Source organism: Rhea americana, unplaced genomic scaffold, assembly GCF_003343005.1.
Source record: "Rhea americana isolate MKP2758 unplaced genomic scaffold, rheAme1 scaffold_413, whole genome shotgun sequence".
NCBI lineage: Eukaryota > Metazoa > Chordata > Aves > Rheiformes > Rheidae > Rhea > Rhea americana.
Window position 1 is genome coordinate 293,608 of NW_028186550.1, and position 20,254 is coordinate 313,861.

At 39.0% G+C, this 20,254-nt stretch overlaps 1 protein-coding gene across 2 annotated transcripts; it reads left to right on the forward strand.

The window, feature by feature from the left end:
• Positions 1–335: 335 nt before the first annotated feature.
• On the forward strand, positions 336–19,281 carry CENPI (centromere protein I). 2 transcript variants are annotated; one of them, XM_085314879.1, is made up of 22 exons: positions 336–378; positions 1,307–1,376; positions 1,978–2,303; positions 2,594–2,731; positions 4,146–4,264; positions 4,916–5,023; positions 6,343–6,391; positions 6,708–6,754; positions 7,546–7,635; positions 8,977–9,105; positions 9,371–9,535; positions 9,809–9,929; positions 10,134–10,225; positions 10,571–10,688; positions 10,787–10,851; positions 11,345–11,442; positions 11,915–12,050; positions 13,985–14,109; positions 15,210–15,258; positions 15,417–15,650; positions 17,268–17,309; positions 18,125–19,281. In XM_085314879.1, exons 3-22 carry the CDS (start codon positions 2,105–2,107, stop codon positions 18,254–18,256), a joined length of 2,256 nt encoding a protein of 751 aa, XP_085171005.1. In that variant the 5' UTR covers positions 336–378; positions 1,307–1,376; positions 1,978–2,104; the 3' UTR covers positions 18,257–19,281. The 2 variants fall into 2 exon arrangements, with proteins under 2 accessions (XP_085171005.1, XP_085171006.1); XM_085314880.1 differs by lacking the exon at positions 1,307–1,376.
• The last annotated feature ends 973 nt before the right edge of the window (positions 19,282–20,254 follow it).

The following is a 20,254-nucleotide window of genomic DNA, read 5'->3' on the forward strand; positions in this document are numbered from 1 at the left end:
CGGCCGGCCGGAACCGGCGCGGAGCGCTGCGCCATGCCAGGAGCAGCTTCGCTCTGGCAGCGGGAGGACGGGAAGCACCGCCGAGCTCGGCCATTTTCAGCCTTCTACGCCCCAAGCGCGCAGCGCTCGGGCAGCCTCTYCTCTACCACACGCCGCCCCCTCCCCCCCAGGCTGGAGCGCGCGCGCCCCACGGCGCATGCGCACAGCGCGCGCGGCCGCACGCTTCACTCTTCCGACGCGTGTCGTAGTGCGCATGCGCCTGTGGGGGGGGGGTTGGAGCGGGTGCCCATAGGCGGCGGCGACGCGGCGCAGCGCGCATGCGCGGGGCGGGGCGCGGAGGTTTGAACTGCGGGGCGGTTGAGGAGAGCCGGGCAGCAGGTAACGGCGGCGGCGGCGGGAGGGCTGGTAACCATGGCAACGACCCGGTGCGGGGCGCGGGGGCCGGAAGGCGCGGGCCCGGGGTGTGCGCGCGCGCGTGTGTGGGGGGGTCACTCGTGAAGAGGACAACGTCTCCCCCGCGGCATGAGCCGCGGCGGCGGCGCCCCGCGGAGGGGCGGGGGGGCCAGGCCTAGCGCCCGCCCGCCATCCCCGCAGAGCCGCCGCCGCCGCGAGGGGACGGGCGGCTCCGGCCGCGGGGGGGACGCTGAGCTGTGGTGACGGGAGGGCTGTAGTCTCACCCCTTCCCGAGGGGTGTGCGGTGCGCTCAGGACACGGGGCGCTGGGGGGGGTGGGGTGGGGGGTTCTGCCCTGGCACCGGTATGTTTCAGTCCACGCCGTGTCACCTTGACCACAGTAACTGGCTTCAAACCAAACCTTCGGTACCGCCAACGCGCTGTCACCGTGCTTTGGAGAAGATCTCGGCGTAGCCAGCCAGGGATTACTGCTCTGAGCATGCCGGACAGGGAGGTCTGTGAGCAGTAAAGCCGTAGGAAAACAGGAACGATTCCGACATCCTGAGCTAGTGAGAGCTGAGAAGGGAGTATGAGCTCAAATTCATTCCATTTTCATGTGGCAGGAAAACTGGGAAGCAAAAGATAGCTTCCAGCAATGCAAGGGCATGCAGGCACACTCTACAAAATCCAGGAACTTGTAGCAGAATTTCATGTTCTGTGGACAAATGTTGGCATCTGTAGCATGTTAGGGAGAAAATGCTGTTTTTTCTGATTGCATTTCATCCAGAACTAGGCTGGTTTGCTGTATTGATGGCTCTTGTGATTCACCTGGAAGTCTATGAAAATTTAATCTTTTCTTTGAAATCCTAGCTGCTGGGTTGAAAGATTATGTGAAAATACTAACTTCTTTTTAGGGAGATATTCTGAAGAAAAAGCTTGAAAAAAAGAAGCAATACAGTGCTTCCTAAAAGTATTGAAACTAAGGTATGTTTTTTGTTTTTTTGTTGTTTTTTGCTTTTCAAGATTGTAAATGGGCTAGTTTATGTACATCAAACCTGTTATGTCAAGTTCTGTGTGAAGCTGTTCAGRTGATGTGTATACAAAAAGTTATTTCCTTATCAAGGCTGGAAACATGCTTCTATTTAATATTCCATGAAATAAGAAGAAAAGTGTTGTTATGATCCTCTAAAATCTGTGTACTACCTTTCAGGATGTTGACTGATTACATTGATATAAACAGTGCAATGAAGTAAACTGATAATGCACAAAATAAGAAAAAATGTTGATTTGTGTTTTGCTAACTTTCTGGTTATCTTAATTTTGGATTAAAATACTAGACAAAATTTTATCTGAAAATCTTCAAATTGAAAGGAGTCTGTGTTAATCTCTATTTGTGATTTTTTTCTCCTCTGATACAAGAAATGAAATGAAATTTGAAACAAAATGTTGTTTGTGCATCTTCTGAATGTGTTATCTGATCTTTTTTGGGACAGGCTGCTCTAAATTGTTTCTTATGAAGCTACTCCATTACCTTATGGAGGATCCCTCTGGGATCTGTTTGTCAGGAAAAAATCTTTTCTTACAGGCAACTGGCTCTCTGATGTTCTCCAGCTGCTGGAAGATTATCTATTTTCTTCCCTCTTTGTGACAAAGGATTGGAATCYATATACAAATGAGTAAAATTCTCCAGTCTCGTTTGGGAATCTGAAAAGATGCAACGAAGGAAGAGTTCTAAGAATTCAAAGCAGCCTCTGCAAGTTCACCAGAATAATCAAACTGATCTCTCTGCATGGCAAAAAAGAGGGAGAACTGACCCTGAAAAAAGTCTCCAGAATCATCAATCTCATAACAGTCAGGTGAATGAAAGCAAGCAAGACTCTCTTGAGCAAGCTGTTAGCTACTTTGAGAAAGGTAAGAGAGCAGTTTTAAGGTTAGGTATCTAGGACTGAAAAGACAATCACTGATTTATTAAAACACAAATAACACTTTCTCTAACTATATTCACCTGTCATACTCTGTCTCCCAGTTTCCGAGATCTATAAACATCCTTTAATGTCTCAGAATGTTTTTCATTTTCCATTACTATGTAATGGGACTCAACAAACGGAAATATGTATAGGGACCTTCAGGGAAGTTTCAGATAGTTCAGTTACAGTCCAGCAGTTCAGAAATTGTTTTATCCTTGTGTTTGTTTGTTTTAGTTAAAGATCGGGTTTCACTGAAAAAGAGTGAAGTTCTGCAGAAACACTTGGCTACGGTGGAAAGCATTGCCCTGCAAAAAGGATTACCCCCTGAAGTATTTGATGTATTGCTGAATGCGGCACTCAGTGGCAAACTTGGTAAAATGTTTATATACTGCTAGCGTGTCCTCTGGGAACACRTATCCCTTCCCTCTAATCAGACCTGCTTTGCAAGAATGTGTTCATAGTGACTGTATCATAAGGCACTTTGCTAGAAAGACTAATTTTGCATTACTCTGCAGTGTAAATTCTGAGTTCATGATAAAAATAACCTTAGCTCTTGGTACAAGTGAGTGATACCCAGATTTGTATTAGGGTATGGTTTGTTACAAATATTTTTTTTTTAAGAAGCTTGTTATTTCCTTTGTTCTTAATTGCAGGTCTCTTAAAGGCTCAAAGTCTGTTCTTAGCAGCCRTTGTATCTTTTCCTTGTTGTAACTGTTTGTGTAGGGTTTTTCTTCCCAAAAGCTGAACAAACTGGCATGGTTGTGTAAATGAAAGTGCTAAAATTAAACAGTAATCATACTGATAGTCAGTTCAGCAGTGTCAGTGCAGACTTGATACTGCTTTTTTTTTCTTTTTTTTTAAAGAGATGGTGGCCATAATTTATACTTCTAAATTAATGAACTATTCGYTTTAAAAAGTATTAAACTTTTCCTTCCTTCAAATCAAATACGWGTACACAGGATTCTTTCCCCATTTTGTAATTAATTTATTACTTTTCTTGACTTAAAATTATTTGCTTATCTCCAAAACACAAAATTGTTGATGTTAAATTGACAATCATATACTCTTATAACATCTAAGTATAATGGAGAAGGTTGTTAATCCATACCACACTAGGTTAGAAATCAGAATAAAACTTTCATAAAACATACTATACTGTTCTCTTATGCTTTCTGATTCTTTATTTTGGCCTTGGTTTGAATAACACCTAGCTGCTTTACATTTATGTTCTTCAGATATTTTATTAGACTATATTTAAACTCTTTGAGACTTAAAAAGTCATGTAAATTCTACAAAATGTAATTTTAGATCATCTAATTTTTCCATTACCTTCCACAGTATTTTCAGCCATGCATTTGCTACTTTATCTAATTTGTTCCATTAGAAGTAAATTTATCTTATATGAACCASCAAATTATTAACTTGGGCAGTATAGTGATATGTACTATTGTATGTATTCTGTCCTATTTTTCTGAAGTTTTACTGAATAACTGTTCACTTAATATTACCATGGATTTGTGTTACTTTTGGGTAACTTGCTAGGAGTCTAAAGACTATTTCAATACTAGAAAACTAGATTGTCCATTTTCTTTCCTCAACCTGAAAAGAAAAATTTCCCATGATTTTAGAGTGGGAGAGAGAGAGGAGTCCCTGATGGATTCCCATGCATCGTTACTGTAAGCATTAAAGCTCCGAATAATCTTGTCCAGTGAGGACTTTGACTTGACCYGCAAAAGCGCATTAAAGAACATGAGCAGTGTCCCATTTAAAATTGTTTGTTTTCTAGCTGATGTAGTGAATACTCGATTACTGAAGAGCCTGATTCCAGCCTCAGTAATACCAGAAACTTCTGTTGTTTCATCTGTATCTTGGCTCTGTGTCAGCAAATGCTCAGGCAGCATCCAGGTAACTTCATAAATGTTTGCAGTACTAATTGCTTCTGCAGTGGGATGGTGYGGACAGATTATTTTTAGGAAGCAGAAATGCCGAAGTTTTAATGTAAAAAGTTCTTACAGAAGTTGCTATCATATAGAAAGACTGACAGGGATACTGTTACTGGAACAGCAATGGAAACTGAGAAACGCTTAGAATTCCAAGTGGGAATTTGTGCAATTCCTGCTTGTTTTGTATCTTTGAATTCCTTAGGGATGCTGTCTACATCAACATTTCCATGAAATACCTGTGTTGTGTGAGCCATTATTCACCAAACTGCGCAAGATGTTTCTGAGATTCTGTATGTCATGGCCATGGCAACATGACTTTAAGATTAGCAGAAGAGTCTTTCTGGTCTTCACATAGACTGCTCAGAAGCCTGCCTCATATCTGAGGACTGGCATGTATTCAAACAGAGCTACTTTTCCTTTTCTTGTATAGTAGTTGGTGCTCTTGGCAGGCTTTCTTCCACAGCAGAATCACTACAGACGATGTGCAGTCTGTAGCTATCTTGTCCTTAAGAATGATGTGTTAACTTTAATGATGATCTCTTATATGGGCTGGTGGTTGGTCTGTCTTGCTCCTGTCCCTCACTTACCATAGCATGGCTCTTTTTTTCTGCAGCTGCTTTTCATAAGATGGCTGATCACAGTGTTTGACTTCATTGATCACAAGGAACAACTTCATGCCCTCTATGGTTTCTTCTTTTCCTTCCTGCAAGATGAGAAGATGGTAAGGAATGCTGAAGAAGAATATATGAGATTGACAAAATAAGCCTAAATGCTAATTGATAGTGTGCATATTAAGGCTAGAACTAGGCAAGGRTAGTGGTCGGTTAGAGATTATTTTCATAGGGCTAGAATTTATTTTTCCTTTTCCTTTCAGGTTGCTGAGATTGCTGGGTAATTTAGATTCGGAAGCAGGGAAGTAGCATAGGATTATTTTAGTTTGAATACTGTAGTCRGGATGTTTAAACATATTTCCAAGAACTTACATTCTGTAACAAGAGCAGAGTGACAGTACATTCTGTCTGAAATCCCAAGGGTGACTGTGACACTRCAGTCTCTGGAATTGCCTTTGATGTCAGACATGAGCAGGTGAAGTCTTCTGCTCCTGAGAAGAAGCTGACTTGCATACCCTGGGCAAAAAGAAGAAAAGAAACCTCTTAAAGTAATGTTTATTCAATGATGAGAAACTAAATGCTATTCCTGTTAATTGACTTAAATGTAGTTTAAATGGGAACAAGCAGTCAGGAGATTTCTGCTGTATGATGACTGTGTAAAATTCCAGATGCTATAAAAATGAAGTATTTAAGTTCTGTTCAGATTCAGATGATCTTGGCAGTTGTTTTAGATAGATAGGAAATTGTTAATGTTTTTCAATTTCTTGTGATTAAGACTCTTAAAGTTCCTAGTTATATTCCCTGTAATGTTTCTAATGGGTACAGGTTAATTTTGGTTATAGCCTTTTTGGAAAACTGACTTCTCTAAAATTTAAATTCTAATTATTTAAGATATTCTTTTCAGACATAATAGGCCAATTGGAAAGTTGAGCAGAACTGGTGTGAAACTAATTTAAGACACTTACTGCCTAAACTGTAGKTACAAGCTCTAATAAATTATTTTGATTCAAGGATATCTTTGTTCTTTTACTACTTATTCTGGAAATATCCATCACTAGTTCCAGAAAAACAAGCTTCAACCTCRTTATATAGCTTTATTGCTATAGGAACTGCTCAAAATGAAGGTAATTGTTCTAAATGAAATTAATGTGCCATTCATTTTAATGMTGCTTTGCAGTGTGTGAATTGGCATCCAGATGACATGAGATTCTGCAAAAACATGCTGCTTCCTAAAGGTTGTAAGCTATGATCTGCCCTGGTGGGGATGCAGTGAGAACCTGAGGCAAACAATTGAGTGCAACAATATCAGCTTGTRAAGCTTCTGTGGGGAGAGTGTTGCTTTTAAGTGTATGACTATAGTGTATTGCTTTAGTTATAATGGTAGCAGTCTTTATCAGCGGGATAGTTAATTGCTACCTTTTCTTTGCAGTGCCCCTATATCTGTCACCTGCTCTACCTGCTGACCAGGAAAGAAAGTGGTGAGTGTATCCAGCTGTATGAGATGGAAGGCCTTTTAATTTGTTATTTTGTTTGCTTGCCCTGGCTTTTCTTCCAACAGAGTTAATAACAATGGCTAGGCAATTTGTTGCCCTTAAGGCAAGGGAGCAGGATTGGTAGTTCAGTCTGATTTGTGTAATAGTTTCTGAATCAGAAACCCATCTCTTCATCCAGAAATAAAACTGGCTGTTTCTGCTTGCTTTGCCATGACTTCCTATAATAAAAACGATATCTCATTTTCACCTAAATGTCTGGTGTAGTTTTTTTTATCCATAATGCTTTTAATTGTTTTTCCAGTCAAGCCTTTTCGTATTAGGAGACTGCTAGACCTCCAAGCAAAAATGGTGAGTTTATTTCAAATCTTGTAGAGCTTGAACTGCAGGTAAGCTTACAGTTTTTAATACTAATGTCCTTATGGAATGGAGAAGAGTGTTTGGCATCTCAAGATGGTATTAGGTTGGAAGTGTAGATTCTAATCTTTGTAGCATCAGGAGTTTGTCTGCATGTGCCTCCCCAATTGTCCCGTGTTCCTTATAAGCACATGCAATGACACGTACTGAGCTATACATTTTATGGCTAGGCGTGGTAGAATATGTAAACTTAAAAGCAGTTCCTTTTCACTTATTTATTTCCTCTTTCAATTTTCTATTCCTCTTCCTTTTTCAAGAAGTAGCAAACCTGTGGCTGTAAAATGAAAGATCCYATGTGATCTTACTCCCTTTTCTGTAAGAAAAAAAATCACTATACTACTAAACAATGCTACTACTAAACAATGCAACAAAACATTGATAGAGAAGTATAGGTAATATTATGCAGCTAGCTTTTGRGTAGTGCTTTTTGGGAGCATTTAGGCAGCACAGATATAACTGTATTTTTCATAATTTTGATTAATTCCTTTCATATTAGAGTTATGATGACAAAGTTCCTTTTCCAATCTCCYTTTTATGGTATTTCATTAACAAAGTTTCTGTGCTTTGCTTCATTTCATTCACTTGTTTATCTCTAGTTACTTTGTGACAAGTAGCTTTAAAAAGCTTTTGGTAATCCTAGGGATTTTTTGCTTCTTGAATACAATACTGAGTTTCTCTGTCAAAAACACAGTATATACTTTTACTCTTGTTCTGTTACTTGACAGGGAATGCAGCCTCATCTACAGGCTCTATTATCACTTTACAAGCTCTTCTGTCCTGAACTGGTCTCCATAACCCTTCCTGGGAAGATGAAGGTAAGGAATGAGATTTACTGTATTTGGAACAATGACATTATTTGTGCTGAGCTTTCTATTTAAGCTATAGCATGATTCAATGGTGAAGATTTCCTTTTTTCACTGACTAAAATCAGATTTAGGTGAGGATTCTTTGCCTTGCAGTTTTTCTCTTCAATACGATGAGGTGATTTGGAATAGAATGGTATATRTATCTTCATCCTTAATAGGATTACTTTTATTCTCCTTTTGTTAAGCTTGCTGGTTTTGATTTGTCTTATACAGTGTTAAGTTCCACAAGAAAAGAACGGTCTTATTTGTGCAAGGCATTGCCTAAATTGCTGACTTTCTCCAGTACAAATAACAGCAGAAATCAGTAAGCAGTAACTTCCCACTTGAGAAGTCTCCTCCCTAGGAAAGGGAACAGTAGGAAAAATGTGATTAGTGGATTTGGCAGTGTCGTTTAATTATAGCTTAATTTTTAGAGACTTATATGCGTGTGTATGCTTAGTCATTYGGTCCAATGATTCTGTATCACAGAATCACAAAATGGTTGAGGTTAGAAGGGACCTCTGGAGATCATCTAATCTAACCCTCSTGCTCAAGCAGGGTCACCCAGAGCATGTCGCACAGGATCGTATCCATGTAGTAAAAGCAGAACATGTAACAAAGAAAATAGCAGTAGGTAAGACCTAAATTCTGCAACAAAATTTAATTTCTGAAAAAATTCAATGGGATGGATTTAAGTTTGTTTTAAAATGCAGAGATCTTTTACTGAATCTATGTATTGGCAACTTGTGCTTCCATACATGAAAATGTATTCCAATCGGTTTGTGTTATAACTCTATAAATTTATAGTCTGCATCATGCTGTACACTCATCTGTTGGAGAATTTACACTTGTGTGCAATGCACAGAAGTGAAGCAGATAGAACTAACAACTAAAAACCAAACTCATCTTCAACTGTTTCAATTAACACACTTTATTAAAGGTTTCTGTACCTAAGCCCAAACCAGCATTGGTCAAGTTTTATTTTAATGCATACTTGAGATTTATTCYATGACTTGAAAAATAATATCAAAGAGGATTATAAAGCAGAAGTGTTGGAAMCCTCTGACTTCTGCAAAAGAGCATTCATTTCAACAACTGTACTTTTATATTTCTTCTGATCAATATTTAAAAGGTAATAAAACTGAGGAATTAATATAGTTTTGTGCTGCCAAAAATTACCCGCTTGGTCTGTCAAGCACAGACAGTTGAGTGTATATACAGCTCTGCAGTGACATGCATCAGAATAGAAAATCTTTCTGTCACTTTTCCTTAGTTCAACCTCTTACATAGATACCTGATTTGTGTTTTCAGACTTACTTCAAGAATTCAGAGGGCCCRTGGAAAGCAGCGATCAACACTATAAGGCGAAGAAACCAGGAAAATTCTCCAGTCACCCAGTCACTGTTTCTAGGCACAGCTCAACACCAGTCCCGGAAGAGAGTAGGTTATGGGAATCTAAGAAGTGYCAAGCAGCTCTTTTTTATGCTGAATTCTATCCAGTAATGCAAATCAGGCTTTATTTCAGCACAGGGAAAGGTGGGATAGCTACATGGAAATACAGCATTCCTGTTAGAATGACAACTTAGATGCCTTTTTGGCAGAACAGTAMGGGTGTTTATGGAAACACTGGTCACAAGTGTATGCAATGTGTACTTGATTGCATTGGAAACAGTCATTGCTATTTGTTTGTGGTTTTTCTTTACAGAAATGGAATACCCAGTTGATTATACCTGCAAGCAGTGCCAACACAAATCATTTAGCAGGGGGCAAAGAAAAGAACCWTGTTGACTTATGCAGTATCAGTGAGTTTTTTCCAGTGGAGCAGCTGCAGACCTTTTCCCAGCTCCTGCAAAACATCCACCATCTAGAGGTGAGTGTCAAGGTCTCAACAAGCTTACTAAATGTTGGAGAGAGATCAATGGACATATGCACTACTCACATATAAAGAGGGCATAGAGATGTGTTACCTAGTTTTGACAGAGCAGCTAGTCTGGTGATGGAGTACTGGAGATAGTTTTATTGCTGGTTAGAGACCCTGTGTGTCCACTGGCAAAGCAGCTGGACAGCTGTGATAGCATGAGCTTTACTAGCAATTTGCAGAAGTAAAAACTGAATAACTTARTTGTCTTGATTTCTCTTGCAGTTCCCTTCCCAGATGGGTTCAGTGCTAACAAACCCCTTGTTGCTTCACTACATGAATTGCATCAAAGATGAATCTATTTACCTGAGACTCTACTATTGGATGGGCCAGACTCTTCAGGAAGGTAGAAACTTAACATTACCTTGCATGCAGGGAATTAAAGGATGTCTGACACTTTTCATCTTTCAATAATGGTACTTAACTATGCAGATTTACAAAGATATTTATATAGCGCAAAACAAATCCCAAAGAGTAGCTTGGATTTTGCTTCTGATTGTACTTATTCTTGCTGTACTCACGCTCAAATACAGTTTTCTTTCCTGTTTAGAATGCACTTGGTGTGTGGTTGATAGTAACCAATATGAAGAAGAATTCAAGGAGTTCTTGGAAACTGTCTACAAGACAGAGTGTTTCTTGCAGGTAAGTGCCTCTTTTGTGGAAGCCAGGGGTTTCATGAAGTCTTCCCTTAAAGTGTATATGAGACTTATCTGTTTTCTGTAGCATCTCTAAGAGGTGACAGTGTCTCAAGTCACTAAAAAAGTAATAAAAATATATATTCCTTTAGTGAGCCCATATTCTTGAGATGGGCCTGGTTACTGCAAGTATGATGACTGGAGAAAATACACTTCATGAGCTAGTGTCTGGATGAATTGCATGGCGGGACAGAGATGTAAGCCTCTTCCTCCTCCAGGGGGAATTGTGTCCGTGAATATGGCAAGGTTCAGGCATATGAGATGAATTCTTGAATATTGCTCTCCTTTGCAGGAGGGATTTTCTTCCTGTGAAGAGTTCCTGTATAAGAGCCTTCCTCTCTGGGATGGCTTCTGCTGCCGATCACAAATCCTCAGACTCATGTCTTGGATTCCCCTCAGCAGCTTCTCTGGTAYGTGATGGAGATCTTTTGGATGAGGCTGGACAATATCTGATCTTGAGGGTTAGAATCTGTGCACAGATTTCATACTTATCTCTCATTTATTTCAGAAATGAAGTCACATCTCTATGATCCCCTGGCACAGCTCTTTTTCACATCATCCCTTTATTTTAAGGTAATATAAGTGAGCACACTGGCTATTTACTTCTGGGTGGTATAGCTATCTCCACTTGTATAAGCAGTTTTGAGGGATTATATAGTGGACTTCTTTGGGGAGTCTGTGACTAAGTAAAGGCTAAATATATACTTAGGCTGTAAATTCTTTTGGAATATGAGTGCCTTCAAGATGCTTTCTATTTTGACTGGAATTAAACTAAGGCATTGGATTTTTTTTTAAAAAAAAAAAAAACTCTGATAGTATGCAAGACAATAGCAAGACAATATGCTTTGTTTTTCTGTAATTTTAACAGTATTTGAAACTCATGTTCTCCAGGAAAATTTTAAGTAACACACACATTCAGTWCAAGAGGGTATTGCAATTAGCTCGCTGCTTTGTGGCCCTGAAAAATTATTTAGCATGTACACTTCAGTTCTGAGGGCATGTTTCTGTTTAGTGTTATTCACTTATGTAAATTGTCTTCAATCTGTTTTCTTTTTGCCTCTTGCAGTGCAGTGTTCTTGAGAGCCTGAAAGAGCTGTTGCAGAACTGGTTAAATTGGCATGTGATTCAGGTGGATTCAGAGTCTGATTCTCAAGGCTACTCTTTGTAAGCTTATCTGAAATAAATGCAATACTGTTTTTTGTGCATTGTTCACAAATGTATTTTTACATACAAATGTACATGATATGTGTGCACGCGTGCATGGGTACATATTCTAGCTCTATTATCATTATAAAGACTGACTAGAAGGTCAGTAATGCTGTAATGTTTCTGCTTTGTTGTAAGCTACCTTGTCAATCCTGTCTGTCGTCTTTCTTTAAAAGTATTCTTCAGTTGAGAATGAAAACTGAAATGTCCAGAAGCCAGGATCACTGTAACATTGACAGMTGGGCCACATTTAAAATAATGTGGATAACAATATGTCACTGGATATATATGATAAAAAAAARTRTTGCTGAATARTGTAGGAGGTGGTAGGGCAGAAGGATGACYTTCAGTTTCCTTTTTACCACTTCTRTTTTKTACTATTTGTTAAGAGGCRCAAATACTAATGTTGTATGTCATGCTACTGCCACAGRAATAACACWCTTTCTGGACTGGTGAATGTAGTGGCTGAACTGATTCACTTTGTTGGACGGATCTCGACTGTTGCACTGCGTTTGGAAAGCAATGCTACTTTCTTGCTGTACTTCATTCTGGATTTCTATGAGACTGTATGTATCCCATTTATTTTGGCATTCAAAATTCCGTTTTCCTGGGGGTGTTTCCATTTTTTAAGTTACAGCATGAAACTGTGTTTCTGAGTTTATAGAATTGCAATTCAGGTTAAATACCAGAACTTTCCAAATACCTAGTAGATCTGCAGGAGATTGTTTCTGCTGTTGCATCAATAGGCAGAGCTAAATATTGCTGCCAGAGAGCATYTGCACTCTCTGCAATTGGCGTGTTGCAGAAGAGGAAGTAAAAATGTGGCATAACGTGAACAGCTGAAGCCTTTTTTTAGTACTGTTTTTTAGATTAAAATAATATTCATTTCAATTTCAARTGACATATCTTGATTTGCTCCTTAAAAGTTCCCTTTAAAAATGAAGTGTTTTCTCRCAGTTTATTTTGTGGACAAACTAAACAGCTTCATATAAGCTTAAACCTACTCTCTAGCTTCCCTAGTTTCTCTATGGGTGTGTGCTTACTGCCACGTGAACTCCAGCCATGCTTTTCTCGCTTACAGTTTGGATAAAATTGCAGAGTTAACAAAACAATGAAAGTTTATCATGTGTTGGCATCCGCTTGTAGCTAAAACATCCATAACAAAATTGCACGTAACAAGTAGTCACAATATTTGCAGAAGATAGTGTGTTTAAAATAAATACTCGTTTTGTGGGAATATACAGAGAATCATGCAGGCATCAGTGTATGATCATTGGTGCTCTACCAGGCAACTAAGTTCATGTGGGTTGGCTTTAATGTTTTTAAAGGAAGTGAAYTTAGCCACTAAGATGTATTACTTAGCCATTAAGATCTGAATATGTCCTTGACTCTTTGCTTACATATTCAGAATTTTTAATTCTCTAGAGATTTCTAAAATCATACAGTTGAGACATTAAGAGTCTAGTTTTCTGAAAGTGTCAGTAATTCAATTACATAACAACATCTGCCTATACCTTAGCTAGYGTAAGTGTGCTGAGGGCAAGAGGAAAGGTGTGGGTCTCACAAGCTGTTTGTGGTGAAAAGTCTGTTATGAGTTGGAGCAGGGAAGGATTCCTAAAACAGATGTGATGCCCAATTGAACACACTATAAAAAGTATCCAACTTTTGGATAGTGAGTTGTCACAACTTGATTGTCTATGATCTGAGCTGCACTAACCAGRTATTCATGTTCTTAGCCCACCATATTTCTAAGGAAGATGCATTCATTTAGAATACCTTTCTGAAAAGAAGTGGAGTAATCTKGACTTGGGAACAATTACTGTTGGCTACACTGGCGGATAATAATGTGTTAAGTCCTGGCAATATTGCTTCAATTCTTTATCCATACTTCAAGACTGTCGTTATAGCTGAAGATAGTGTTGAATCTGCACAAATTATAAAATGCCTTTGTTCCTTGTAACTCAACCTTAAACTCTAAACATGAGTCTAATCAAAACCCTTTGTTCTATAGCCATATCATCTTYTCTTAGAGCAAAGTTTTAGTGTGTGGTTATGCAATTCCAGCAGGGTCAAACAGAAGAATTTAATTTTCCATAGGGAAGAGTTATATGGTCTRTTTGACTTGCTGGTATCAAAAAACTTAGGTCTGGTCAAGTGCAACCCAAGCCTCATGTTTAAAAATAATATAAAATACCATAAAAAAAAAAAAAAAAAGTGGTTGCTACTTTTTTAAAGGGATCTAGGTAGATTTAATGCAAGAAGTAACCATGTTGGAACATAAGGTGTACTTAAACATTTAAAGCAGATGCTAAGATATGTACTACTGAMTTTGTCTCCTATTGGAAAGGAAACAAATGGAATTACTTCACCCTGGCTGTCCCTCCAAAGTGAAGTTGATGCAGCAGGCAGAAAAGCAGTGTTGTGCTCKCTTTTGTTTGGTAGATGTTTGGGGGTGGTTAAGAGCAGTAATAATCTGCCTAGATCTACTTCATTCCTGCAGGTGTGTGACATTTATCTGAGATACAATCTGCCTTTGTTGATAATGCCTCCTGCTGGAGTTTTCTATCCAGCGCTGCTCAGCATGGATTCTGTCAGCTTGAATCAGCTCTGCTACATCATGTACAGGTACTACAAATGGTGTGGGCTGTAGGGACACCTCTTTCGATCTTCTGGAAATAACATTAGTTTGGTGTAAAATCAGAATCTTAAATCTGCTTTTTCTCACTATGCAAGGCAAAAGTGAGATGTTCAGGCTGTGCCCAGATCTCRTGCTAGTCTTTACAGCTGTAGTTCCTACTCTTTTTTTTTTTTCAATTTGTTCCCTCAAATAGGAGGATTCTGACTTCTCTCCTTGTATTATTTACATATCTTTAACATGTGAAGGAAGATGTTCCCATATTGTTTTAAGAAATTTGAAGTCAGCCAGCAACAAAGAGCTGGAGTTGTTAGTAGCTAACCATAAAATTTCTCATTCATGTGCTCTGATCACTAGACTTAAGCTTTTCTTCTGAATTCTGTAATGTAAAGCACTTCTGCCATCTCCAAGCCCTGTGGGAATTTGGGGCTGTCTTACGCTGCCTGCAGGTCTGAAGATGGCACTGTTCAGCTCTGTAGGATCCATGAACAGGGCTGCTGCTGTTGGCCTTGTTAGTTCCAGTGGTTGCATCTAAGAAGAGTAGCCAATTGCTGACAGCTGGCGTAGGGCTCTCCATGTGCCTTTTTCTCTAAGGAGACTGCAGGGTAATTAATGTGACAGGATGGTCTCTGGGAAATAAGAAGAGCTAGTGCTTATTATATAGAACAACTGTCAAGTTGCATTACTTCCAGTGGCTTCCATTTCTCTACTTGGTGAATGGAAGTCTCCCTCTTAAAGATACACTGCATGTTTCTGCTGGTTTCAAGGCTGTAATGTCATTTCTTGCATGTAGCCTTTATGAAGGTGACTTTGTCCCATGAAAACCAGTCACATACAGCTCATCCAMGAGATGACTCTAATCATATGTCTTCCTATTCCCTCAGGAGAGGCTGGGTCTATGCCTAGTGATAAAGCACCTTTCTCCTGCCTGTACTTTTTTTTTTCTCCAAAAACCCCATAGCAGTGAGTTTGATGGTCTCTTGGAGGAAAAAAATTTCTTAATTCTGTATGTAAGCATTCCTCCAGCTTTTTTCAACGCTAATATATATTAAAATTTACAGGCATCTAACATTCTCTTTTGTTTTCTTAGGTATCGAACCAACTTGGTAGCTGCAAAAGAAAATGAGATGATTAAAAAGGTATTGTGGACAAATCTGGCTATTTGCTGGAATGGACCTCAGTAAGGAGTTGGGATGAATAGAAAGGAGATGATCTAACAGCATTCTTTTTAAGGACTAGRGGGAGTACATAACTGCTTTGAGGACGCAGCTTACTGATTTATTTTTTTGTTCCTCAGAAAATACTGCAATTCAAGTTCAGTAGTCAGACCTACCAAGAGTACAACCAATATATAATAGCCATGGTGGGGTGTCTGTGGACATCCAGTGCGTTCCAGAAAGACATTCATCCTCAAGGTGTTCGTCTGGATGATGAAGTGCTGAAGAAAACCAGAGTGCAGGAATTCAAAACCAGCTTTAACATTGTCTACCACCCAGCCATGATGGGTTATGCTCTCCTGTTCCTGCAGCAGGTAATGATGTAGGCCAGCGCTTGGCCCTTTGGCAGCACTAGATGTTTTATCTTAGCAGTTTCTGTAGAGAAGTGTCTCGGTACACTGGCTGAGTAATTGGCACTTTTAGAGTCAACAGAGCTTTCAAAAGTTGGTATGGCTTTTTGTGTAAATGTCAGATCAGTGGCACAGTTTAAATAGTTTTTGTTTGCATGGTATGAAAGTATGAATGTAACAGTCCTAGGAGGTGAATTTGTGCTTATGGTCATTTCTGAGAATGAAAATAGATAAATAATGAAAAAATAGACTAATGTAGTACTAGCTTCACAATAGTCCATCGTGCCCTACAAAACATGGAGTGTGATGTAAACTTCTAAACTCCTGAAAATCAAGAACTATGGAGTTACGGTGTGTGCAAATGCCCACAGTAGAACTTTTAGCACTGCTTCCTGGCTGTTGCAGTAGCTTTTGAGAATGGCTCAGTAAAAAAAAAAAAAGATATAAAAGTACCTATTTCAAATATTTTAGGAAAAGTAATAATATGGTGCTGCTTTGTATTGCCTGATGTATTTGAGTTCTGCCACTTATCTCCTGGAATTCCAAGTGCCATATGCATTCAGTGCAGCTACTGAATAGTGAAGAGAGCAGCTTGCCACAGCTGTTACTGTGCTGAGGGGTGCATGCTGTGCTCAGAAACGAAGTTTTATAGAGTGTRCAAGGGGTGCACAAAACTGTCCTTGTTGCAAGGAACGCTAGCAGACTTAAGGCATGTGTAGGTGTGGGCTTCTGGGCTCACTGAAATGAATTGAGGAAACCTGAGGTCAAAAAGTTGAAGCAGATGTAATCCTGGTTAGGAATATGTCACAAATTTGAGTTGGTTTGTATGCTCAGTGTTGTGAATCCAGGTAATTTTTCYGTTGCTGCTGACCTAAACCTAAGCTTTGTCTTAACAAAAGAAGCTGTTTTATTTTTATTAAATAAATCTTTTAAAAATGATAGATTTAAGTTCTTTTCCTTGCTCTTTCTGCTGTTACAGCAGGATTAGCCTTTCCTTTTGTCTAGTTCCCTTTCCGTTCAGAGGCTTTCTAATTTCTCCTTGTAGCTTTTGTAAGTCGAAAACTGCTGGCAGAGAGGATTCTCCTTCCTACTGTAGGATCAAGAAAGAGGTTTTGCTTAGTAGCTACCATAGATCTTAACACAGGAAAAAACATTAAGCTGCAGTGCCATTTTTTCTTAAACACTTCAGTGCTGAACACCAGAGGGCACTGCTCTGCAGCACACTGAGAACAGAAACAATAAACTAAATGWCAGTAGGTTTTTTCCTCTATCTCACTGTTGGGAATTGTCTATCGAATGTTTTGAAGTAGTGGCTTGTACGCCGTAGAGACGGTGGTTAAAGATATCTATCAACGTTCTGTGTTGCTATCCAGAAATGCTGCAGCAGGGGGCAAGAAGCTCTCTATGTTGTCTTGCTTTTGTACACTGGTTTAAGTAAAATGCCGGAAGTCTGTTCTCAAGCATGATTAAAAATCCCTGAACTTCCTTGCGCACCTGGAATTAGTGATACAGGAGGGGACCAAGCAATTCTGGACATACTTTTCATCTGACTTGACACTGTTTTTATTCCCTCTCCTTAAGGCCTGGCCAGATGATAATACCTTCAACTTCAGTTTAATTAAGGTAAGATTTCTTTGTGTGTGTGTGAAATGAAAACAGGCTATTTTCAGCAACTGCTTAGTCAGAAGGGGATGAGATGGTAATATTCATTCACTTCAGAAATGCTCTTAGAAAATTTGAAAGAAAAATTCTGGCTGTAGACATGGGTTCCAACTCCCAACATGGCCAAACATGAGTACATCGGTATCAGGAAATTTAAGTTATGTATCTAGCAATCTCTGCAAATGATCTGAGACATATATATTCATCCAAGAGTCAGTACAGGGAAAGAAGGCTGTTTTATCTTCTGTGCAGATTCTGGAAAAAGTTCTATTTTTGGTGCAACTAAAGCAGAATTTAAATGATAAATAATATTTAAGCATAGCTTAATGTCACTCTTTTATAGCTTTAAACAGGGTTCCTCCCCTGAGTAAGTACATACAGTGGCAGTTTGCCTTCCTCCACCACGCTGTACCTCTAACCTGATCTGGAGGAATCTCCATTGGTGGGGGAAGGAGGACTTCAATATCCATGTTCATTTGGTCCTTGACTACTTCACTGGTGATTCAGTAGTCTTTGCCCTCTTAGGATTGGGATTCATATGCATCTTCAGTATTAAAAAGATCATGATTTTTCCATATTCAAGCTAAGAACATGTAATATGAGTGAAAAGTTCAGGCATCAGGGAAAAGGATGTGATCTCTATATACCAGTGGATATTTATGGATTAGGATGGATGCTGAACTATGGCGGGTGGTATTTGGAGACCTTTTCAGATGGTCTTAAGAAAGGGACAAAGCTATGTCTTGCCCATCTAACTACTCTTTCTGTTTTTATAGGGAAGAAAGTGGAACTGGTACTTGGAATATCTCTATGCACAAGGTTTAAAAGGCCTGAAACTCTTTATTGAAAGCAGCATCAATCGTGTTTCTCAGGCCTCTCAAAATAAAGAAGGGAATGTGCAAGTGTGACACTGGGACTCACTGGAGCCGTTTGACCACCTGAAACAAAAGCAGAGTATAATGGACTGTGTCACTAATTCTTTCTTCCACGGAGGAAGGAAATAGAGCAATTACACTTGTTTGCATTTTGATACTGACATCAATTTTAGAAAAGTGAAGACACAGAAGGAATGATTAGGCTGGTTTGGTTCACTAACACTGAGCCCCTCTGTTCCTGAACTTTCTTGGTCTGAAGCTACTGAGTTCATGTGCTGTGTAATGTCCACATTTTTCATCATCTTTTTCTTAAAATGGAATAGCTGCTTTGATTGAGGAACAAACATTTTCCATCTCAAAAGTGCAACGAACAGTGCTGCTTCATTTGGAAGTAATGTCTGCTATCTGACCTGCTTTGCTTCTCTCAACAGTAGGTAATGAGGAACAATTTAATCAGCCTTTCAGGGATGTTGTGTATATACTGAATCAGAGGACTACAAGCTTCCTGAATCCCCTGTTGCATGATGTATATACTGGGTCTGAGCATCTGTAACAGGCTGGCCAGACTGACCTTAAATATTTGATTCATTATGAAGCTTTCAAAAGATACCTTTTGATCACGTTGTTTGTAAAGTTCTTGTAATGCATCTGGAATAGTTGGTGCTCATTGATAGTTATTGATGCTTTGAGTGCCTGAACAGTGTTGCCAGCAGGTCCTCATTTTCTTTTGATAAGTTCAAATGTAGTTTTCCTTTTTATGTTTTTAGCTCTGTACATGYTGTATATTATATGTGTACATATGTATAATTTATATTCTGTAAAATGTTTCCAATCTGYCATTTTGAAGGGATTCTACTACAAAATGTATCTTCTGTGATTTCCTTTTAGCACTTAGTAGAAGTCAGGAGAAAATGAACTCAGGTCTCCAGAATTTGGATGAATTTTATTTCGCTGCTGTAAAATTAGGTCGTTACCACTCAGAAGATGGGCAGAGAATACTGAATTTTGCATTGTGAATTTGTACTTTGATCAAGTAAAGGAATTACTTCAGTTCCTGACAGTGACTCCAGAGCCACTAAGGATGTGAAAGATCTTGATTTCTTCATCCTCTTAAGATCATATTAGCTCCAGGTTTTGTAGATTGTCAGACTTTTCAGTTCAAACAGATGATCTGATAAATATATACATGCATGTGTGTGTGTATATAATATATATACACACACAATATATTCACATAAATATACATATATAAACACAAATACATATTTTGTGTGTATATACATTTTTATATAGACATATATATATACACACACACATATATATAAAATATGTAACTTAAGTACCTAACAGTCATAGCTCTTGTTCTTCATAGAGTCTACATGGCTTCTAGGAATTGTATCTGTCTCTCCAGCGAATAAGAAAATCTTTCACTGAAGACTTTGAAAATAACTTTGACAAAATAATTTTTATTCTTCTGAGAAGTTAACTCCTGGTGAATAGGATCATCTTTGAATTTGATACTGAATCTTTCCCTATTTTTCCAGATTTCAGGCACTCAACYTCACTTGGAGGTTCTTGTACCCATTTCCCTGCTCTCTCTCTCCTACTCTGTGCTAGCCATCTTCCACTCTTCTCTGCAATACTTACAGAGAATACTTAAAGGAAAATACTGTTCTTTCACATCTGGTTATGTTATTCTGACTGTTGTAGAAGCTACTTACGAATTTCTGTTGAGAGAAACAGATTTTCAAAAATCTAGATTATACTTCCTCATGATAGAGGCAACTCTACTGCTTAAAGATTCCTCCAAATGGATATGATTCAAGGTATGGCCCTAACTTTGCCAATTATCTCTTTTTAAAGGCTTGTACTGCTCTTTGGAACTAAATCAGTGCTTGATAGTTTGGGAATATCCCAGCATCCCTCTCCCCAACACCACTGGCTGGCAGTCTCTATCACAGTGTCACCTGTTGTTGTCACCTCACTCTTTTTTTTTAATGTTCCTGTTTCAGCTAAGGACTCAATGAAGAG